At 37.9% G+C, this 19,570-nt stretch overlaps 3 protein-coding genes across 3 annotated transcripts; 1 reads left to right on the forward strand and 2 right to left on the reverse strand.

Annotated features, from left to right (window-relative positions):
- Positions 1-613: 613 nt before the first annotated feature.
- On the reverse strand, positions 614-14,100 carry LOC130419239 (carbohydrate-responsive element-binding protein). The gene is given in 18 exon segments (XM_056745806.1): positions 614-1,307; positions 1,513-1,642; positions 1,739-1,862; positions 1,975-2,102; positions 2,254-2,373; positions 2,474-2,577; positions 2,661-2,886; positions 3,442-3,500; positions 3,771-4,397; positions 4,400-4,424; positions 4,986-5,131; positions 7,318-7,398; positions 7,656-7,830; positions 11,026-11,064; positions 11,242-11,331; positions 11,509-11,591; positions 11,679-11,785; positions 13,747-14,100. Coding segments are annotated over 18 exon segments (2,736 nt in total). The 5' UTR covers positions 14,094-14,100; the 3' UTR covers positions 614-1,182.
- A 46-nt stretch (positions 14,101-14,146) lies between these two features.
- Positions 14,147-16,662, forward strand: rpain (RPA interacting protein). Its single transcript, XM_056745808.1, has 8 exons — positions 14,147-14,267; positions 14,633-15,056; positions 15,416-15,601; positions 15,688-15,760; positions 15,965-16,079; positions 16,162-16,225; positions 16,318-16,458; positions 16,540-16,662. The coding sequence occupies exons 2-8, from the start codon at positions 14,985-14,987 to the stop codon at positions 16,567-16,569; spliced, it is 681 nt and encodes a 226-aa protein (XP_056601786.1). The 5' UTR covers positions 14,147-14,267; positions 14,633-14,984; the 3' UTR covers positions 16,570-16,662.
- A 262-nt stretch (positions 16,663-16,924) lies between these two features.
- On the reverse strand, positions 16,925-19,390 carry c1qbp (complement component 1, q subcomponent binding protein). The gene is made up of 6 exons (XM_056745807.1): positions 19,081-19,390; positions 18,011-18,161; positions 17,772-17,859; positions 17,582-17,677; positions 17,341-17,466; positions 16,925-17,258 (listed from the first exon to the last, which is right to left on the reverse strand). The coding sequence occupies exons 1-6, from the start codon at positions 19,304-19,306 to the stop codon at positions 17,109-17,111; spliced, it is 837 nt and encodes a 278-aa protein (XP_056601785.1). The 5' UTR covers positions 19,307-19,390; the 3' UTR covers positions 16,925-17,108.
- Positions 19,391-19,570: the final 180 nt, after the last annotated feature.

The raw sequence follows: 19,570 nt of genomic DNA on the forward strand, positions 1-19,570 counted from the left end.
TATGTGTTAAGGGTTTGAAAATGGATATGTGAATGTTTGGCAAGAACAAAAATCAACATAAAAAGTAAAAAAAAAGATTAGGTATTAAAATCGTTACAAAACAAAAAGTTTTTTCTTGTAACAAACCATCAAAGTAATGAAAAAAATATTTACTTCAAGGGTTAGTTCTGAATCCGCAATTGCCTTAAAATTCTAACTGAAATCTTTCACACTGATTCTTTTGTGTTTTATAGGAATTATGAATCAATACACTATCAGTCAAAGATTAGAGTCAATAAAATGTTTTTCAAGATCTAAAATATATTTTCATCTGACAAAAGGCACTGAGACAATTGAGTCAACATATTAATTTCTTAATTAGAAAACTTAAATGTTATTAAAAAATGGTTTTGAAATGAATGACTTGAGGTATAAGGCAAAAAGCAGCCAATAAAAGCCTAAAAAAGTTTAAAAAAAAGCATTTCATTGTAAGACCTCAAGAAGCTGCTTCATAAAATGACAAGATTTTTTTTGTAGATAAGGGACCTATGCTAATATTATATAATAATATATTACATGCTATGATTTATTTAATAATATAAGTTACCTTTGCATTATTATTCTCACAAGTGGATTCCATAGTAACTTACTTTTATTCTAAAATGTTGAAAAAATATTATTAAGGAATAAATAAGTGACCCAAAACAAGAAAGATCTTCTGTTGTGAACACATGGTGTGCCTTAAACTGTGAAGCAAATTACAGCGTGTGTAGCAGACACAAGTAAACCTCCATAACTTAAGTAAACTACTGTCTTTACTAAACGAAGCTTAGTAAAACTAAACCAGAACATTTTGCAGAGATTCTCAAACATTGAGCTGTGGTGTTCACAGGCCGGTGACAGAAGTTGAAATCTGTCTCATCAACCCTCTACTGAATATTACATAAATAATGAATGAAAAAAACAAATAAATCAAACTACTAAACATTTAATAACCAAACTAAAGAACTTAAACTTAAGAAGAGTTATAGAGCTTTGAATCATATCTAATATACGTCAACATAAAACATTATGTTCTTCAAAAGGTTAGCATTGGTTGCAACTATAGTAATGTTATGACAATATCGTTGGTTGTGCGGTATGATACACAAGCGGCAGATTCTGGACAGATATGATTGGCTACAGTTCCAGGAAAGGATGATGTCACTGGCTGAAGCTGTGGGAGGAATGTCCGTGAGTGACAGCTTTGACGGCCTGTTCGGGAAGCAGACTGGGGTCCGAGAGTATTGACGTGGACGTGCAGAGCAGGCGGAGTGAACTTAAGACAGCTGGAGAGACAGAGCATCATCAACATCAGTAAAATGCCACACGCCTCAATAGTGCTTCTTAAACTTAAACTTAAACATTTGAACTTCTCCTTAGATCCCAAAAGCTACTCTCAGTTGTTGCACACATATTTTTGATAACTGGTCCATGGCTCAGAAATGTGAAAATGGACAGAAGAGAGAGAGATGGAGGCTGGTCGTAACTCACTGGGTCTGAGTGCAGGCAGAGAGCAGTGCTGGTCCAGCCAGGACAGAGTGGTGCGACACAGATCTTCAACGCTTGCTGTAGACACCATACCGTTATAAGACTCAAAGAGAGGTTCAATGATGACACTGAACTGAGATAAGCTTCAGTTGAGGAAAACATGAGCTCTGTTGTGATATAGATGGCTTAACATTTGTTGAAATCTGCTCTTAGACACATTGAAGGATACAATCCAGAACTTCCAATCCTGCAGAGTCCGGATCCTCACATACTCTCTGAACTTCTCTCTCATGTGATCAAAACGCTGACGTGTTATCGGGACGCCGGTGGCGGGGAGCTGCTGCTGATACACGCTAGACGCATAAGAAATAAAACACACACTCTCTCTTACAAACACATGGAGTTAAAGGAACAGATCACGTGAGATTCATTCGTTATGATGAGCAGATACAGCGCCAGACTCACTTTATGGCGGAGTTGAGTGCCAGGATCTCGTCTCGGAGTCTCTGCGCCTCCTCGTGGAGCTGAGCTCTTTCCTGCTGCATCTTGCTGATGTACTCCGCTGTCTTCTGTAGCGTGGTGGCCTTACTGATCTAAGACCCACGAGAATGAAATGAAACAAGCTCACAACATCCAGGCCAAATAAACACCTCCTTTTTGATTTTGTGATTTGTTACTGTGGCAAGTAAGAATGTACAATTATTGTAATTCAAACCAGCATTAAGCGTTGTGTTACTGTAGTACCTTTATACTAGGCTGTGAGCTGAGAGTCGTCACCAGGCTGTGTAGAGTGTCGAACCCGAGCTTAATGTTAAACCGTCTCTTCTGCTCGGCAGAAATGTGTGTGATGCGTCGAGTGTCCGTCTGCGGCAAATCAACACAAACCTTAGCAATAAAATGTATTTTCTGGCGGTATAAACGTTTTCACGAAATTAGTGTGTCTACAGTGTATTTGTGCGTTTACCCTGGTGGACTCCACCTGGGCGTGTCCTGGTAAGAAGTGTGATTCTAGGGTTTTCTCGGGTGGATTTGTAGGAGACGTCTGTCCTATATTTCCTGAAAAAGTAACTGGAAATAGATTTTATTACATTAAAAAATCATAACGAAATCAATGAATTATTACTTAAGCGTTACGTGATTGTAATGAGCACCTGTTAAACTGCTTCTCTCTGTTGGTGGCATCTGTACAGGGGAGAGTTTCTCTGTTTTGGGGGTGAGAAGAGGCGTTTGTTGAGTGAGGAGGGAGGAAATGGTGCTGCTGTGGGCGTGGCTTGACATGGTCGTCTGACAGTGTAACGATGTCATCGCTGGGATTCTTGTAGAGGCCCAGGAGGAATTGTGGGAAATGTGTGATCCCACTTGACCGCTGCTTGTCAGCTGTTGTTAAAAAAAACGATGTGGTCTTAACATTAGAGATATAAACTATGACATCACATTTTGGGTTTTACATTGTTAATGTGGAAGCAGGAGTAAGAATAAAAAAATAGTGAGAAATTTTGAGATTATAAATAAGAATTTCATTGTACGAATGACTATAGAATGTGAAAATAGAGATGTACCGTAAGGATTTGTTCTGGTCAAAACAATACTGATTTTAACAAAACTATTGGCCACTTCTGACATTTGTCACTGGGTCACCTTTTATTCATTAAAACACAGATCTAAGTGTGCATTGTTTACATAAGTAATCAATCTTGAGATTCACATAAAATGTGTAAAAGATATGAACAAATGGTCCTCTTTTTATGCTATAGTTTTTTTATGCATATTGGTATGCCAATAGTTTTAAATTGGTCAAACATTAGCTGATAAATTTGGTTAATTGCTAATATTAATAAAAAGTTCTTGAGGGTGCATAAATAAATAGAAAATAACAAAATAATTATCAAATGGAATGTATACTGAAAAACATTTGATCACATTTACACTTACAGGGGAGATGGATGATGCTGATAGACCTGAATGAGCATCAAAACTCAGTAATGGTTTTCCTAAAGACAGAAAAAAAACATTCAAATGCTCTAAGGCAATAAATCAACTGCACACATTTTTGTCAAACTTGTAGTGAAGTTTATGAATTTTTACACTATAAAAAACAAAACATGCTTGAACTATGTATAAACTATGAAGCATTGCATTTACTAATCATTAGAATTTTTATTCCAAAGGTTTATTCTGTTCAAGATCATTAAACGAGATGCTGCAGAGAGACTCCAGCATTAGTGTTAAAAAGGATAAACGAATAAACAGCATCTACATACGTTCATGAGAGCCAGACGAAAGCAGATTGGCCAGACAGCTTGTCTGTGTGGGCGGAGCTGAAGACCTCGCAACCGACTGGATTTCTCCCGACTTCTGCTTATACTTCCCTCTTCCTGTGGCCACGCCCACCTGCTGCGGCACAGAGAAGCAGTGAGAGAGGCCGTGCGAGGACAGAGACGGGCTCACCGCTGTGGGTTGGTACCCCACTGGGGTAAACATTTCCTCTGTGCCGGAGTACCCGTGCCCCTGCGAGCCGTCAGACAGCAGGGCGGTCATAGCGGAGCCAGTGTGGGTGATGACCGTGGACGTGACGGCCGCGCTTGTCCGTGATCGGCTGGATACATGTCTGTGTCTAAGACAAGCTGTTTGGTATTGGTAAGGAGTTTCCTGTGTCACAGCACCTGGCATCTCTGTGGTTGGCATGCCGTGACTGCCGAAAGACATGTGCGGTCCGTACGGCGTGATGCCGGAGGGGAGGTTCAGAGAGGGATGAAATTCACTGACATATTCTGAGTGACCAGTGAACTTGGGTTCTGAAGTGTCACCACTGGGGTTAAAGGTCATGGTAGGGTTTACGGTCTGGCGGGGGTAGCTGTGTTCAGGTAGATGTACAGATGAGGAGGGTTCGGTAAAGTTTCAGATGAAAGAGTGGGCTGAAATGAAAAAAAAAATTGTCTGGCCTTAAAGGGATAGTTCACCCAAAAATCTAAATTCTGTCATCATTCACACACCTTCAAGTTGTTTGAAATCTGTTCAAATTGCTTTGATCTGAAGAACACAGAGAATGATATTTGGAAGAATGCTTGTAACCAAATTCAATGATTCCCATAGAAGGAAAAATGACTTGGTCTTTTATGTCCTGTTGAACACTATATGATATTTTTAAGAATGTTGGACAGCAAACAGTTCTGGTGCACTTTTGACTACCATTGTCATTTTCCCTGCTATGGTTGTCAATGTTGGCTAAGAACTGTTTGGTTACAAGCATTAATCTAAATATCTTTCTCTGTGTTCAACCAAAAAATGAAATGTATACAGATTTAGAACAACTAGAGAGTAATTCATGAAAGAATTGTCATTTTTGGGTGAACTATCCCTTAAAACAAATTCTCGATTGGTTTAAACCATATAAAATGCTTAACAAATACTACAAGTAAATAAAATATACAGAAATCTGTAATATGTTTAATTCTGAATCAGTATTAGTTTGATACCTGTGTCAGCACAGGTGCTGTGGAAGTGAGTGGAATGGTCCCTTCAGAATTTGAAGCAAATGTTCCACTGGATGAGGTCTCAAAGAAGCCGCAGTCAGAATAACCCATCAGCTCTGTCGGCTGTGCACGGTAACTCATGAAAATATCTGTAAAAAGGATGCATGGGTTAAAAAAGGACATTTTACATCAACTACATTTAGTTTGGAGATTAAGGGCTACTCTAGGACGGAACGTGGCGAAACCAGTGTAAAGGGACCCGCGGTGTATGTAGACAGAAATCGCTCATTCTAAGGTAATAAAAACACAAAGCTTCACAATGTAAGGTCTTTATACACTTCTGAACACAGAGCGCTTTTCCACCATCACATCGCGCCATACTGTTCTAAGCACATTCTGAAATGGTTACCATTATGTTTCCATCTGAGCCTGGTTCGACACGGCACGATTTCAAACTTTTCTGGGCTCTGAATTTTCATTAGACAACCGTGCCGAATCGTGCTAATGAATGCGCACAGACTCAGTCTATTGTCTTACAAAGGCAGCACGTGACACGTTCATGATTACATTCTAAAATTGTCTGTTACCAGCTCTACGGTGGAAACTGAAACCATTTACGTACCAGCTGGCATGGATCGGCACGGAGTGGAACGATTAAGCAACGAGAACAATTCGACGCGATGTTGGAAAAGCGCTCATAGTTATGTATGTTATATGGCCTTTCTGCCAATTGATCCACCAAAAAATGACACACTGAAACCTCTGGATTAAACACTTCTGCCTAGCTAATCAGCAAAGCATATTAGTTTTTACCACATCACACATGACATTCAACAGAGTAATAGTATTAGTAAGAAAGCTAGAAAATTGGCAACACACACACTTACCACTTTGATAGTATTAAACTGCAATAAATATATAAAGTTTGTCCTTAATGTGAATAAAAAGTTGGGCTACTGTATATATCTGTGGAGGCATTTCTAACCTCCTGGAATATGTGATTATATCTGTGACCACCCTTGGCACTGCTATGATGATACACAAACAGAGAGACGGGAGAGAGAGAGAGACCAAGTGCTTAGAGCCTCGTGATTCAAGAACTGCCATCTGACCACAGCGGGCACTGCCAGGAACATGATGGTCATACACAGGAACACACACACACACATATATACACACAGCTGTTAAACTCTTATGAACCTCCACTCTTCTCTCTGTGACTGTTATCTTTTAACTGATCCTCGATAGAAAAGGAAACGCCCCTCAGAGGACACACCGCCAGGGGTTAAACTCAGCCACTGTCCTTATTTTCACCTCAGAACTGAAGCTCTTTCACATTTACACCCCCGAAGAGCCGCATCAAATGAGAACATGAGAAATGTTCATTTTGTTGTGAACCATAGTGCCCACGACTTGCGCAAGTGAACTTTTCAACTTCCCTAGAGTCCCATAAAGATCTCAGTCCCATGCGCTCCAGCACTAACTCATGGCTCTGCTGATAATAATCAATTAAACTTGATTGTTTAATTTAGACACAAAGTTCTATCATTAGGAAAAACATCTTAACATAAATGAAACAGGCAAAAACGTATTATTTAAAATAATTTTACATTCCAGTGTTTCCAAAAACAGGAGAAATACCTTGTATCGCTAAATGTAGGACCATTTAAAGTGATAGTTCACCCAAAAATGAAAATTCTGTTCTCATTTCAAACCTGTATACGTGCATTTCTTTGTTCTGCTAAACAAACCAAACAGAACTCATCCCCCATTGACTCCCATAGTATTTATTTACCCTACTATGGCAGTAAATGGGGGGTGAGGTATGTTTGGTTAATTACATTCTTCCAAATATCTTCTTTTGCGTTCAGCAGAACAAAGCAATTTATACAGGTTTGGAACAACCTGAGGAGGTTTGGAACAACCTGAGGATGAGTAAAACAGTGAGTGAGAGAATTTTTATTTTGGGTAAACTGTCCCTTTAAGGCCAGTATAACATGTATTTTTTAATCAATTGCTTTAATTAATTTAGATAAGTAACGCTAAATGCATTATAATGCATAGTCATTTTTGAAGTGATCATGTGCAAATATGCACATTTTGAGATTATTGCCAAATATTCATTGTGATTATTAAACACAATAAAGAGCATTAAATACTATAATTATAATTGATTTCTGTATTCAACGCATTCATACTGTAGTATAACTTTAGAAAAATAAGGAAAAGTAAAATAAATGTTTCACATTAAATATATATTTAGGAGTAAATCAGGACCAGACATCAAAGCCAAATAAATACATTTTCAAAATGAGGAAGGCCACTATAAACTCACCCGGTATGTCCATGAGATCATCCAGGTTGGGCTGCAGGGGTGTCAGGCCGGGCTGGATCATATCTGCATTACTAGTGTAGGCTTAGATGACAGGACACATATCATTACAATGTGAAACACAGCTGTGTTGCTAGATGTGTGTCTATATGAGATTTATTCATTTAAGGTTCCTTGTTTTTGGGTGTGGCGTGCTTCCTGCACACATTTTAAAATATCACATGACTAGTATATTCTCAATTCTAGAAGTCCCTGATTCATTGAAATCTCCCGCAGAATTGAAGGGGGACACGTAAAGGCAGTTTTCTTTTCAGAATGAAATATTTCTGAGCAGTACTGACTGTTTTGGCGGTCTCCACTCCATGAGGTGGGCTTCTGGGTCATAGTGAACAGTGTGTCTGAGATGTCCGACAGAAAGCAGTCCAAGTCAAACATGTGCACCTCTTCTGATGTTGCCTCAGGCTCTGGATAAATCTGATTGGTCCACTTTTCCAACCCCGCCCTACAGATAGGCCCCTATTAAAGACAATGAAGACGGTAAAAAAAAGTGCTTAAATAATGATTTATAGGGAGACTTCACCCAAAAATTTAAATTTTACCATCATTTGTGCACCCTTAAATTGTTCCAAACCTGTATAAATGTCTTTGTTTTGCTGAACACACAGAAAGAAATTTAGAAGAATGTCTCACCCATTTAATGCCATAGTAGGGAAAATAATGGGGGTCAGATTTGACAATCTTCTAGATATCTTCCTGTGTGTTCAGCAGAACAAAGAAATGTACACAGGTTTGGAACAATCTAAGGGTGGGAAAATGATGACAGAATTTGCATTTTAAGGGGGGAAGTATCCCTTTAATATCCCCATGAATATTAATCAAGAGACCGCTTAAGAAGATGTCAGCCAAAAGGCAAGTCATATCAGAAGAGGAGAAAGTAATTAGATATTGATAAAAGATTTAAACTTTTATATCATTTTAATTTCATGTTGGCTTAAAGTTGAACATCAATTATGTCACACGCACAAACACGCAGACACGAATGAAGACAGATCTGTTGATAATCTACTCACAGTTTTTATGAGAAAAATCCGATCTAGACCTGAAAAGCTCCAATGTCGCTGATTTCTCAAGTCTAGGACTAAGACTTGACACAGGCCACATCTTTATAGGGATACCCAGAATCACACACACCAGTAATGATTACGTCTTTCCTGAACACTACCTACGTTCAATTTTTCTTTCTCTTTTCTTACACACAAAGGGTGTCAAATTATAGCATTGACGGGGTGATGCGTTTGTGACTAGAAATGAGGCTTGTGTGTGTATGTAGGCCTCCGTGCTTACGTGCGAAGTCTTAATGACAGCAGTTTAACGGAAATGTGTAAAAAGGCAAACCCCCTGCCCGACCCATTATGTTTTCACTTTCAAGCTTCACCGTATCGGTGAGGCAGGCGACGTATTTGTATCTGACCCAGTTCCTCACGTGTGGAGTCAGAGAGGAAAACTAATCGCCTCCTGTTGGCACACAGACACACTGCAGCTCAATATTGAACCCTCCGGGTCCATCAGAACAAGCAAACTAACTAAACATACGCAAATCAAATTTTAATTACAATTCTTATGATGCTGGAGAAAGAGTTTATATACTATGAATGCTTCAAAATTAAATTGAATTTATATGAGGTTGCAAAATTTTGTCTTTTTATCAAGTCTTGTTTTCATGTTTTCATTATTATTTGGATGAAAGCTTAGCTGGTTTGAAGAGATTGTTCACCAAAAATGGAAATATCTTCATAATCTTTTCATCTGCAGAACACAAAAGAAGATCTTTTGAAGAACAATGGAGACCGAAGAGTATTGGTCCCCTTTGACTTCCATTGTCCACGGAGACATTTCTCAGAATATCTTCTTTTGTGTTCCACTGTAAATAGAAAGTCATACAGGTTTGGAATGACATGAGGGTGAATAAATGATGCAAGAATATACATTTTTAGGTGAACTATCACTTTAAAGTGAAACTTCACCCAAAAATGGAAATTCTGTCATCATTTACTCACCTTCGAGGTGTTCCAAATCTGTATACATTTCTTTGTTCTGATGAACGCAGAGAAAGATATTTGGAAGAATGCTTTTAACCAAACAGATTTTGCCCCACGTTGACTTTAACTTTATAATTTTTGTTAAACAAAAAAGACATTTTGAAGAATATAGGACAGCAAACAGTTCAGCTGTACTTTTGACAACCATTGTAGTTTTTTCTACTATGGCAGTCAATGGGGGACAAAAATCTGTCAAAATTTGTCTTGTTATAAGCCTTCTTTCAAATATCTCAATATTTCAAAGTAATTTATACAGATTTCTCGAAGTTTTGTAAATGATGACAGAATTTTTGGTGAAGCATCACTTTAAGAGGGTCTCATAGCCTGGACAACCCGGCATATGCACGAATCACAATTTTATAAAAAACTAAATTTGCTGCAGCTTAACATATTGCAGTATGTGGGTCAGATTTGATTAAACAGGCCGAATGTGCATTTCTCAAATTGCCTGATGGAACTGAAGGGAATTTTAGCACTTTTGTAGCTGAAGGCCTCAGGTGACTCATTTTCTCACCAATAACAGGGCTGTGACGCACACAAACCTTCACGCTTACGTTTTCTCACGTTTTTCTTTGTGGCGCAAAAACAGAGAAAACTATTAAAACTATTAAAAGAAATTGAGAACAAACATGACCTGAACTGCTAACCTACCTATCCCTACGCTACAAGATCAATAATCACACCTGGTCACTAACAGAGCTGCATTACAGCCGAAAGACACAGAAGAGACACATCGCTGTCCAACAGCACGAGACACAACTGAGGTGTGGATTAGCCGATGAGCACTACAGTGTTTGACAAATTTATTAGACCACCCCTCAATGTATAAGATTTGTGAAAGTGCTCTCTAAACTACCGGTATCCCTGCCTTTTTTCAAATTTACTGTTTTACAAGAAAGGCAAAAAAAAGTAAAGCACTTTATTTTACTACAGTTTTCATTAGAGGTCCCTAAAGTGTACGTAAACCGGAAGTTCTGATCGTTTTTACCTTACTTTGTTTCTTAGCCAAATGGAAATTGGAATGAGAAAAATGTTGGCTGTGGCTTGTGTCTTTCTCTGGGATTTGATTGGATGTATAAAAACAGCCGTTGCAATTTAAAAGGGAAATGACAGACAGCAGACTTACATTTGATGGGGGAGGAGTTAACGGATGCTCTGCCAAAGCCATCTAACATACGTCATCTTAGATGGACAGTCATAACAGGACAGAAGTGCATTTTCAGATTTTAGCTAAAGATTATGACGGCACTTTAATTGAAACACATTGATTAACTATTTACAATAAATTTCATGAAAAAATAGGCATTGTATTTTTTTTCTCACTGGGACTTAAAAAAGTTTTTTAATGGTTTTTAATGTTAAGCTCGATTAATTCATGACTTATGAGAGAAGTTGAATCTGCCGGCTCAAATTTGGGTATTAAAATTTGAATTAATTATTTACCTTATAAATGAAAATAAAATTTACAATTTTATAGAAGTTTTTATTTGTGTTTTCCCTTAATGATGAGAAATGCTCTTATAAATTTGTCAAACACTGCATATGAGAAATAGCCCAGAAAGATCTACAAGCAAATGTGAATATGCTTTATCATGAGCTTTGCCCGTCTCACCTTCTGCAGCATTGACAGCAGATCCTTGTTCTTCTGAAGCTACAAAAACACAGAGTGATGTGATGTTTTATGATTCTATTTTAGCTTCAAAATGGAAAATGAACTGATCCTTAAATAATATGCAGCATGGGCAGAATATCACTCATGCTCGTGAAAATGGATCTGTGCACATTCAGAATGTTCTGTGCACTTAATGAAATATTCACTTATACTCACTCTTTTTTTATAGTAAATCCTCCATTTGTGATATTCTTTGATGACCACCTCTATCCGCCTCTTCCAGTAGCTGCCCTCCAGAACAATCGCCTGACAACATCACAAGTGCCGAACATAAACATCAACATGCACTCTAATGTAATACACAATACACAATGTTGATTCTGTATATCTATCTGTTTATTGATATTACTTACAGATTTATGGATAACTCAGCAACTGTGTGCTTGTATTATGTTTTTTGTGGATTAGAAACATCCAGCTCACCTCAGGTTTGCGGTGGGCATCGGCCTCTGAGCCTTCCAGGGGTGTGACAAACCCACACACAGGGTTCTTCCTTTTCTCCACATCTGCCACACAACGGCAACGCAAACAAGTTCAAGATGCCCAGATTTCTTATAAGAAGTAAGGTTTTTTTTAAAGATCAGGAGACTCACATTGAATGAACCAGGCTCTCCAGATGCCATTATTCAGTCGAATTTTATCTCTCCACAGTAATCGCAATCCTTTGAAAGACTTCCACTTAGGTGACACAATTTTCCCACTGCAAAGTAGCACAAACATTGAGCTTCAATTACTTCAGATCACTTCACTTCAAATAAACAATGCACTTTTTTTGACACTTGGTTTGATGCAATGCAAATCATATTTTATTAAAATGAACAAAAAAATAATAAACATAAGCATTAAACAAAACACACAGGACATTTGTTTGAGACATAATGTTCTTTCAAGATGCAGAACATTGGTGAAATTGTCCTTTCCCCTGTCAAAAGTTTTTTTTTGTTTCATTTAACGGCAGTAATGTGACAGGCACTTTGAACTGTGTTTGCAGACGGAAAAATTTCATCAGTCTAATGCGTCGACACAGATGCCCATCTGCCAATTTACAGACGGCACTTTACACCATCTACTGTCTGCTTTAGTGAGTTAACCTCAAAAAGCACACAAGACAAGAGTGTTGTGTTCACTCTGTTGCTAAGAACCCATTGAGAATGAAGGGTAAAATGACATGAACTGTTACCAGATAAACATCGAAGATTCAACTTTATTAAGCTGACAGATAACAAAAAATCTGTACATGTCCCTGCTGGGATACTAGATCTTAAGGGCAGCTATGTGCCAAGTATAGAAAAAGTAAATAGTTAACAGTAAACAATAGTTATTTTCCAACAGAAAAAATGGGGACTATCTACATTTGCTAAAGAAAAACGTATTGCTTTGTGGCCCAGATCTCTAATATATTCTTGTCCATCTTTCAATGTTAGACTATGGCAGTTTTCCAAAATGTTCCCTGTTCCCAAAAAGATCAAACCTCACCAGAAAGTGACATTCTTCTGTGTTCCCTTCTCTCTGGACACACATACATTCAGACAATTAATTATTTTGAAGGTGTTTGAGGCAAACCTGGCGAAGATGTTAATTGTTACATCCCAAGATCGTGTAGCATCTAAACACATCATTGTTTTTAAATGTTTTCGAACGCGCTTAAAGCTTTTTTAGCTCAACATATCCCTTCAAACCTTCATTGAAATCAGATCATATACAAGACTGTGTGGTTCAAACGGAAGTCTCAATTTAATAAATGCAACATTTATAGTCACAGGATTTATTGGTCAGAGGTTAGAGAGATAAGAATTGCTTTCGATGTTGTAATATTGTGGGTTAAGAAGGAGACTGTGTTGTTTAGAGAAAGTGACAAATGTTGCTCTAACCCCAGTTACTCTGTAACTCTCACCTTGTCTATTTTCCAACTCCTGTCAAAGTCCAGATTTCACAGCTGTTTCGAAAACAAGATCTGAATTCTGAAATCGACTGTCTCTCTTAAAGTGATAGTTCACCCAAAAATTTTAATTCTGTCATCATTTGCTCAAACTCATGTCACTTCATACCTATATAAATCAAAGAAAGATATTTGTAAGAATGTTAGGAGTTTTCAATTATGTAATATTATTGACTGCTATAGTAGAAAAAAATGTAATGGTTTGTGTTACTACATTCTTCAATATATCTCACTATACAGTATTTTTCCTGCTATGGTAGTGGATGATGTAACAGAACTGAACACTGCTAACATTCTTATGAGTAAATGATGACAGAATTTCTCATTTTTGGGTGAACTATCCCTTTAAAGGCAGCTCTTCCATTCTGACCAAACATAAGCGTATTCATATTTATTTACCAAATGTTCTTTGATTCCGTTTTTTATACATACAGTAAATTATTTGTATTAACAAGAACCCGCTGTTATATTTATTCATTATGTAATGCTTGTTGATAAACCAAAAGTGTTGCCCATAAAATCTTAACCATTTTGGGGTTCATCATAAATTATAATTGACATTTGAAATAGAAACTTCATAGAGGCAAACACAGACTGCGTAAAACAAATGTTTACAAATTCGAATTAACTCTAGACATCGCATGAAGCTAATAAATAGGAGAGATGTTTAATAGCCAACATACATGTTACAGTGGGTAGAATTTAAGTTGAATTGTGTTTACCTGTATGCCAATGTCATGCATTCAAACAGGCGCGTGAGTGTAGGGTCAATGCTGAGACATCTCGAGCTCAAAGGACCAAACCTGTAAGTCTGGCAACCCGGTTTATTAAAACTGTCAATATTATAAAGATCATCGTGATAAAGAGCTACGCTTCTCCTCCTGATGGAGTCACTGTGAGGCGAGGAGACCATGAAATGTCCGCTGTGGATCACTTGAGTCCTTCTGAGCGACCCGAACCCCACGCCGGCGTCCACACTGGGCAAATGGTCGTCCGGATCTGAATCGGACTCTGAATCCTGTCCTATTTGATTGGGCTCCGTGTTCTCAGAGTACTCGGCCTTTGCCATATCTCAGCTGAGGTTACTCTTCAATCTTGAGTCTTCAGATGGTTAAATGCGGTTCGAGAGAGTAATGCCATGTGAAGGTTCAAGCCACACCTCAACTCTCCTGCTGAAACGAAGGGTCAAAGATCAAACGCGTGTGTTGGCAAAAATGATCAAAACTATCTGGTTGAGTTGGTGGTGAGTTGTTTCAGGCTTCAGATCTGACAGCTCGAGGGCGGTCTAAACTCGCACACAGTTGTGTAGATCTGTCACAACTATTGACATGCTGATATTGGGCAGCTATTATTAGTAACGTTATGTTTGATTATTGAATGTTTGCATTTAAATTACTTGTAATCCATTCTGTCGGAAATTAATTAAATATATACACCTTTATTAAAAACGGGAAAAAATATCAAATGAAATATAGGAATATTTAAATCAAATTAAATAATTTTTTTTAAACAAATGGTGATTTTATCACATTTTTTATCAAATATATTTGATTACGTTTTTATTTTAGTATTTAAAATAGAAAATGAACTGATGTTTTCTCTTTTCAGGTTTGGAAGCAAGGAACTAGGCCTACATTTCTATCACAAGAAAATAATTTAAGTCAAATCTTTAATTATTTAATTATTTATGTTAAGTATTGTAATTTATTTAAAAATATAATAATTAAATCGCACTATATATTTAAGATTAAAAGCGGTCAGAGACAGAATATTTTTGATATTTTTAGGCGCAGAGGCTTCGGACTACAATTACCATGAGCCATGAAATGACTTCCGGGTGTCAGTTACGCCACCGGAAGTGTAAAAGTCGTTGATTGAGCGCCAGCCGTCAGTTGTTTTCGTGTTTTTAAGGAATAAAAACTGCTGGTGGGGTTTTATATCTTCATTAATCCTCCCGAACATGGACGCGGTTCAAAGACACAGATCCATGTATAAAGGCACTACGCCACCATGGAAAGAGACGTACAGAAAGGTACAAGTCATGTTTTATCACGAGTGTATCGAGTCTGTTTAGTGTTATTTTTCGGTAAAAACAAAAAACATTTAGAAACAATATAGAATGTACTAAAACCACTTTACATTATACTCCATTCAACTGCAGGCTCTACAGATATTAAAATAAATCATAAGTAGTGTTATATGGACGTGTTATAAAATGTTCTAAAATGTATTCTATAAAATCCTGCTAGTAAGAATCATACGAAATGATAAATTCGGATAAATTTGAATGGTTATTGTATACGTATTAATAGGAATCTATAATGGTTTTATGTTCTTTTGGATAAAGGATCCCACTAAATGACATTGTAATGTTCAAATGTTTATCCTCAGCGTTGTGTGGAGAGGTTGAAGAACAGCAGGTCCAGGTTACTGGAGAAGTTCCGTCAGATGGGAGACAGTTCAGACCCATCCAAGCGATCTCTGCTGGTGCAGGAGGTGATGGAAGAGGAGTGGAGCGCCCTGCAGTCCTCCAGCAACGGTCTCCCATCACTGTGGAATGGACACGGCATCAGGGAGGTGCGTATGTCAAGATCACAAATCTGAGATGTAATGAGAACATCACTGGAAAAGTTTTATACTTGACCTTCTGCTTTACTCCACAGGTGTACACCGCCCAGCAGGAGTATGATGAACTGTCTGCGTTTGAGGAGATTCAGCAGGAGCTTATAGCACAAGGTTACACTGGCGTTAACCTCTTGATATAACTCCTGTTTAGCAAAATAAAAATTACAGATTGAAGTTTTAATGGTCAAAGGTTCATTTCTAGTTATGCAAAAAAAAACTCTTCAGCATTCACTAATGGCTCATTGAGGCTGATATCTCTATAAAATGATTTGACAAATCACAAACACAAAAACTGAGATATTTCTTTCTCTTCAGAACTTTCTATCCTAGAGGAATATCAGAACAACATGCAGTATGAAGAACATTATTTAAACTCTATGTTGGAGAAAATGGAGCAGAAGGAACAGCTCATATGTCCAATGTGTAATGCGTAAGTCTTCATGATAAAATCATCATATTCATTATCATGACAGCTGATATATAACATACTCATTATAATTCTCTCATTACAGGAATATTCTAGCAGTCAACAGTCATTTTACATCATGTCCATGTGGCCTTTACATCAACACGATTGTGAGTTTGTTAAATTAAATGTATTCAGAAGACTCTCAGAAAGCCTTTTTAAACGTTACTCCAATGTTCACCTGAGTCTCATCTCTTCACAGGGCAGGAACGTTACATCTGAAGTATTACAGAATCTTCTAGAAAGACGGGTCACAGAGCACATGGAGGAATGTCTGTACAATCCCACGTTCTCCATGGCCTTCAACACAGACGGCTCACCAAACCTCATGCTCAGCTGTAATGTACGCATGTTATTTACAATCAATGTAATTTGACTCTGAAGTGATTTGTAAGACAATGAATGCGTTTTCTTTCTGCTGTAGGTGTGTGATTATCTTACAGTTGTACTGTGAGCGGTTCCTCCACATAGATCGTCGATGGATGCTTTTAATTGTTTTGAATTTAAATTGATTTTATTTCTGTGAAATAATAAAGAATTCTTTTAAGTTTGTCTTCACCACATTTGAGTAATGTAAGGGTCAGAGTGACAAAGCAATACTCTGTCTGACCTGAATTTGTCAGCAAAGTTCTTATAAACATTGTCTCAATGCCAAGTAATAATGTAAAAGTGACATTAACTAAAAACGATTTGCTTCAAGTCATTAACCGTGTTTGTCATATAAGACATGACTTCTTTTGATTATATTTTTGCATAAAACCACAGAAAAATAATTTTTCGATAAAAGACAATTAGACAACATTGCAGAGTTACATTTTTTTGGATGTCTTTAATGATAATGTGTCAAATTTCTAATGACAGTTAAGTCAACATAAATTGGGAAAAAATATATAAAATTAAATACAAAACACATCAAGTCTTTGTGTTGTCACATTAAAGACCCACATGAACCGGAAGATAGTGGAGATCAATCCGGACAACAAAAATGACAAATTATTTGCAACTGACAAAACTACTGAGACCCTCCAGGAACTTGATGTACTCCTGATGTTCCAGCGCTGTGCTTAGCTCGATGAGTTCATCGGCAAATGCATTGTCAACACCCCGGTCAGACAGAAAGTCCATCAGATGGTCATATAATGCCTAAACGTAGAAAGGTTAGAGGTCAGACTCAATTTCAAAATGTGCACAAGTTTCAGGCTTTACACATTTGTATCTCCCTTACCCAGTCCAGAGAGTCTGTGTTTAGAGTGTAACTGTTTTCCTTCCAGTCTTCTTCTCCCTCCAGCTGGAAACTGACCTCACGGATGGCAAAGATGTCGCTCTCCTCCTCGCCCTCACCGTGACCAGTCTGCTCAGAGACAAAAAGCTTTGGACATGATATCCAGCGCTTGTGCGAGACCTCAAAGAGACAATTGAGACTAATTTAAAGTGCAGAGATGAGGGCGCGTCTTGTGCTTACTCACCTCGTCTTCAGGGAAATGACAGTCAAACACTAGTGAATTGGATGCCCCCTGTTTAGTCACCTCCACTACAAAGTTGGGTGTTGAGACAACATCAGGCTACAAAACAAGCATTAAAACATTTTTAGAAATCAAAATCAATGAATGAATACAACGGAATGAAAGTCTCAGTATAAATGGGCCGAAAGTACACCTCAGTCTCCTGTCCCTTCTGTCCCTGTTCAGGTTCGTCTTCCAGCTGAGGTGGAATACTGCTGTTCACATTAAAGGCGACTGTAACTCTGCCCAACACAAACATAATAAGTTCACAATATGGTAATACAATTTACAATATACAGTAACAGCTATGAATTTAGGCCAAGATGAAAACTGCATTATTAATAACCGCGGTCTGAATAAACACATTCTGATTGAAGCGAAACTTATTCTCACTTTTCTCCCGAGATGGACCGGACCAGTTTAGCTTCTGTCCCATTCAGTTGCAGCTCCCAGCCGCCGGACATCTTAGGAAGACTCTTGCTCTTTTGAATTTTCTTTTCTTCTTTGATTTCATCCGTGAGAAACTCTGCAAATGCTTTGTCGCCTAAAGACACAATCCATTACATTAAAAACAGCGTTACAGCATATGACTTCTTTTCTTTTCCTCTGAAGAACACAAAAGAAGAAATTGTGGTGAATGTTGGTAACCAAACAACGGTGGTACCAATTGACTTGAAGAGGTTTTGTGTATAGACAATAGAAGTGAATGGGTACCGCCATTGTTAGGTTACCGACATACTTTAAAATATCTTCTTTGTGATCTGCAGAAGGTCTCTTTTGATCTACAGAAAGAAGAAAGTCTTACAGGTTTGAAATGACAAGAGGGTAAGTAAATTAAAATTTAGTTGCGTTTGGGGAGGACCACGTGTAAAAGGCAAACGTTTTGACTATGTTTTTTGAATATTATTATTCAAGAGTTATATTAAATGAGAAAATAACATTAAATAGAATTTAGGACTTTTGGATGTCTCATTGGTTAGCTGAAGTTAAGCCTCCTGAGACCAGTTCACATTCTCCTCTCCCTCCACCTGACATTACTGGTTTCAAGGTCACTTGTTCAGAACTAAACCACTTGAAATCATCCTGATGACACTCTATAACACTTGCCAATGTGTTATGGTAACCAGGAGGCAATCATCATTACAGGATATGACACCACCTCTAATACCATAAATATATCCTAATTAACACTAACCTGTAAAAAAGTATCAAACTATTTATAGTACCCCCGAACATAAGCTATAACGCTAGAAGGACACTATAATGAGATTGCCATAAGGAGAACTTTATAACAAATACTGTGGTTTTATCAGAAGGTAAACCAAGAGAATTATAATGCTGATGATACTGAGCATTTTTTATTATAATGGCATTTAAATAATACAATTTCCATAATTCAATACTACCATGGAACTCTTGTGTTGACATTAAAAGAACATATAAATGTTGTTCTGATGCTTTACCTTCAGTGTGCAGAGAGCCGCAGCCGCAGGACACCGATGGCAGAAGTCCTTTAGATGCGAGAAGCCTCGGCCTGGAGCCGCTATTACTGCTCATCATCCAGATGGATCTGGTGAAGGTTCTGCTGGGATATAAAGCGGATCGGACCGCGGGTGTGACGGGAGCGGCCACGATGCTGCTGGACACGCGGGCTGCGAGCTGAACGGCGCGGCTCAGAGACTTCAACATGACTGCGGAGTCCCGGTGCTGTCTGCTGCTCCTTACTTACCGCGGATATCACTGACAAACACGTGTGGAAGGACACCGTGACCTAATCACGTGAACCTCGCACTTTACACCGGAAGCGCTCGCCCGACTTAACGGTGGAAAAGTTAAAAGTGAGATGTTAAAAGTATTTTTTAATGATGAATTAAAAATATACATATATAACTTAGGCTTTTATTCAAGAACATCACAATAATACATGCATAGAGGTGTTTTGCTTTTTTATTC

This window comes from Triplophysa dalaica, chromosome 4 (assembly GCF_015846415.1).
Source record: "Triplophysa dalaica isolate WHDGS20190420 chromosome 4, ASM1584641v1, whole genome shotgun sequence".
NCBI classification, from domain to species: domain Eukaryota; kingdom Metazoa; phylum Chordata; class Actinopteri; order Cypriniformes; family Nemacheilidae; genus Triplophysa; species Triplophysa dalaica.

Coding starts and splice junctions, on each gene's coding strand:
- rpain (XM_056745808.1), top strand. CDS start 14,985: ATGGACGCGGTTCAAAGACACAGATCCATGTATAAAGGCACTACGCCA. Junction 15,602..15,687: donor ATGGACACGGCATCAGGGAG/GTGCGTATGTCA, acceptor TTTACTCCACAG/GTGTACACCGCCCAGCAGGA. Junction 16,226..16,317: donor GCCTTTACATCAACACGATT/GTGAGTTTGTTA, acceptor ATCTCTTCACAG/GGCAGGAACGTTACATCTGA.
- c1qbp (XM_056745807.1), bottom strand. CDS start 19,306: ATGTTGAAGTCTCTGAGCCGCGCCGTTCAGCTCGCAGCCCGCGTGTCC. Junction 17,678..17,771: donor AGAAGGGACAGGAGACTGAG/GTGTACTTTCGG, acceptor CTTGTTTTGTAG/CCTGATGTTGTCTCAACACC. Junction 17,467..17,581: donor GTCATTTCCCTGAAGACGAG/GTGAGTAAGCAC, acceptor GTCTCTGAGCAG/ACTGGTCACGGTGAGGGCGA.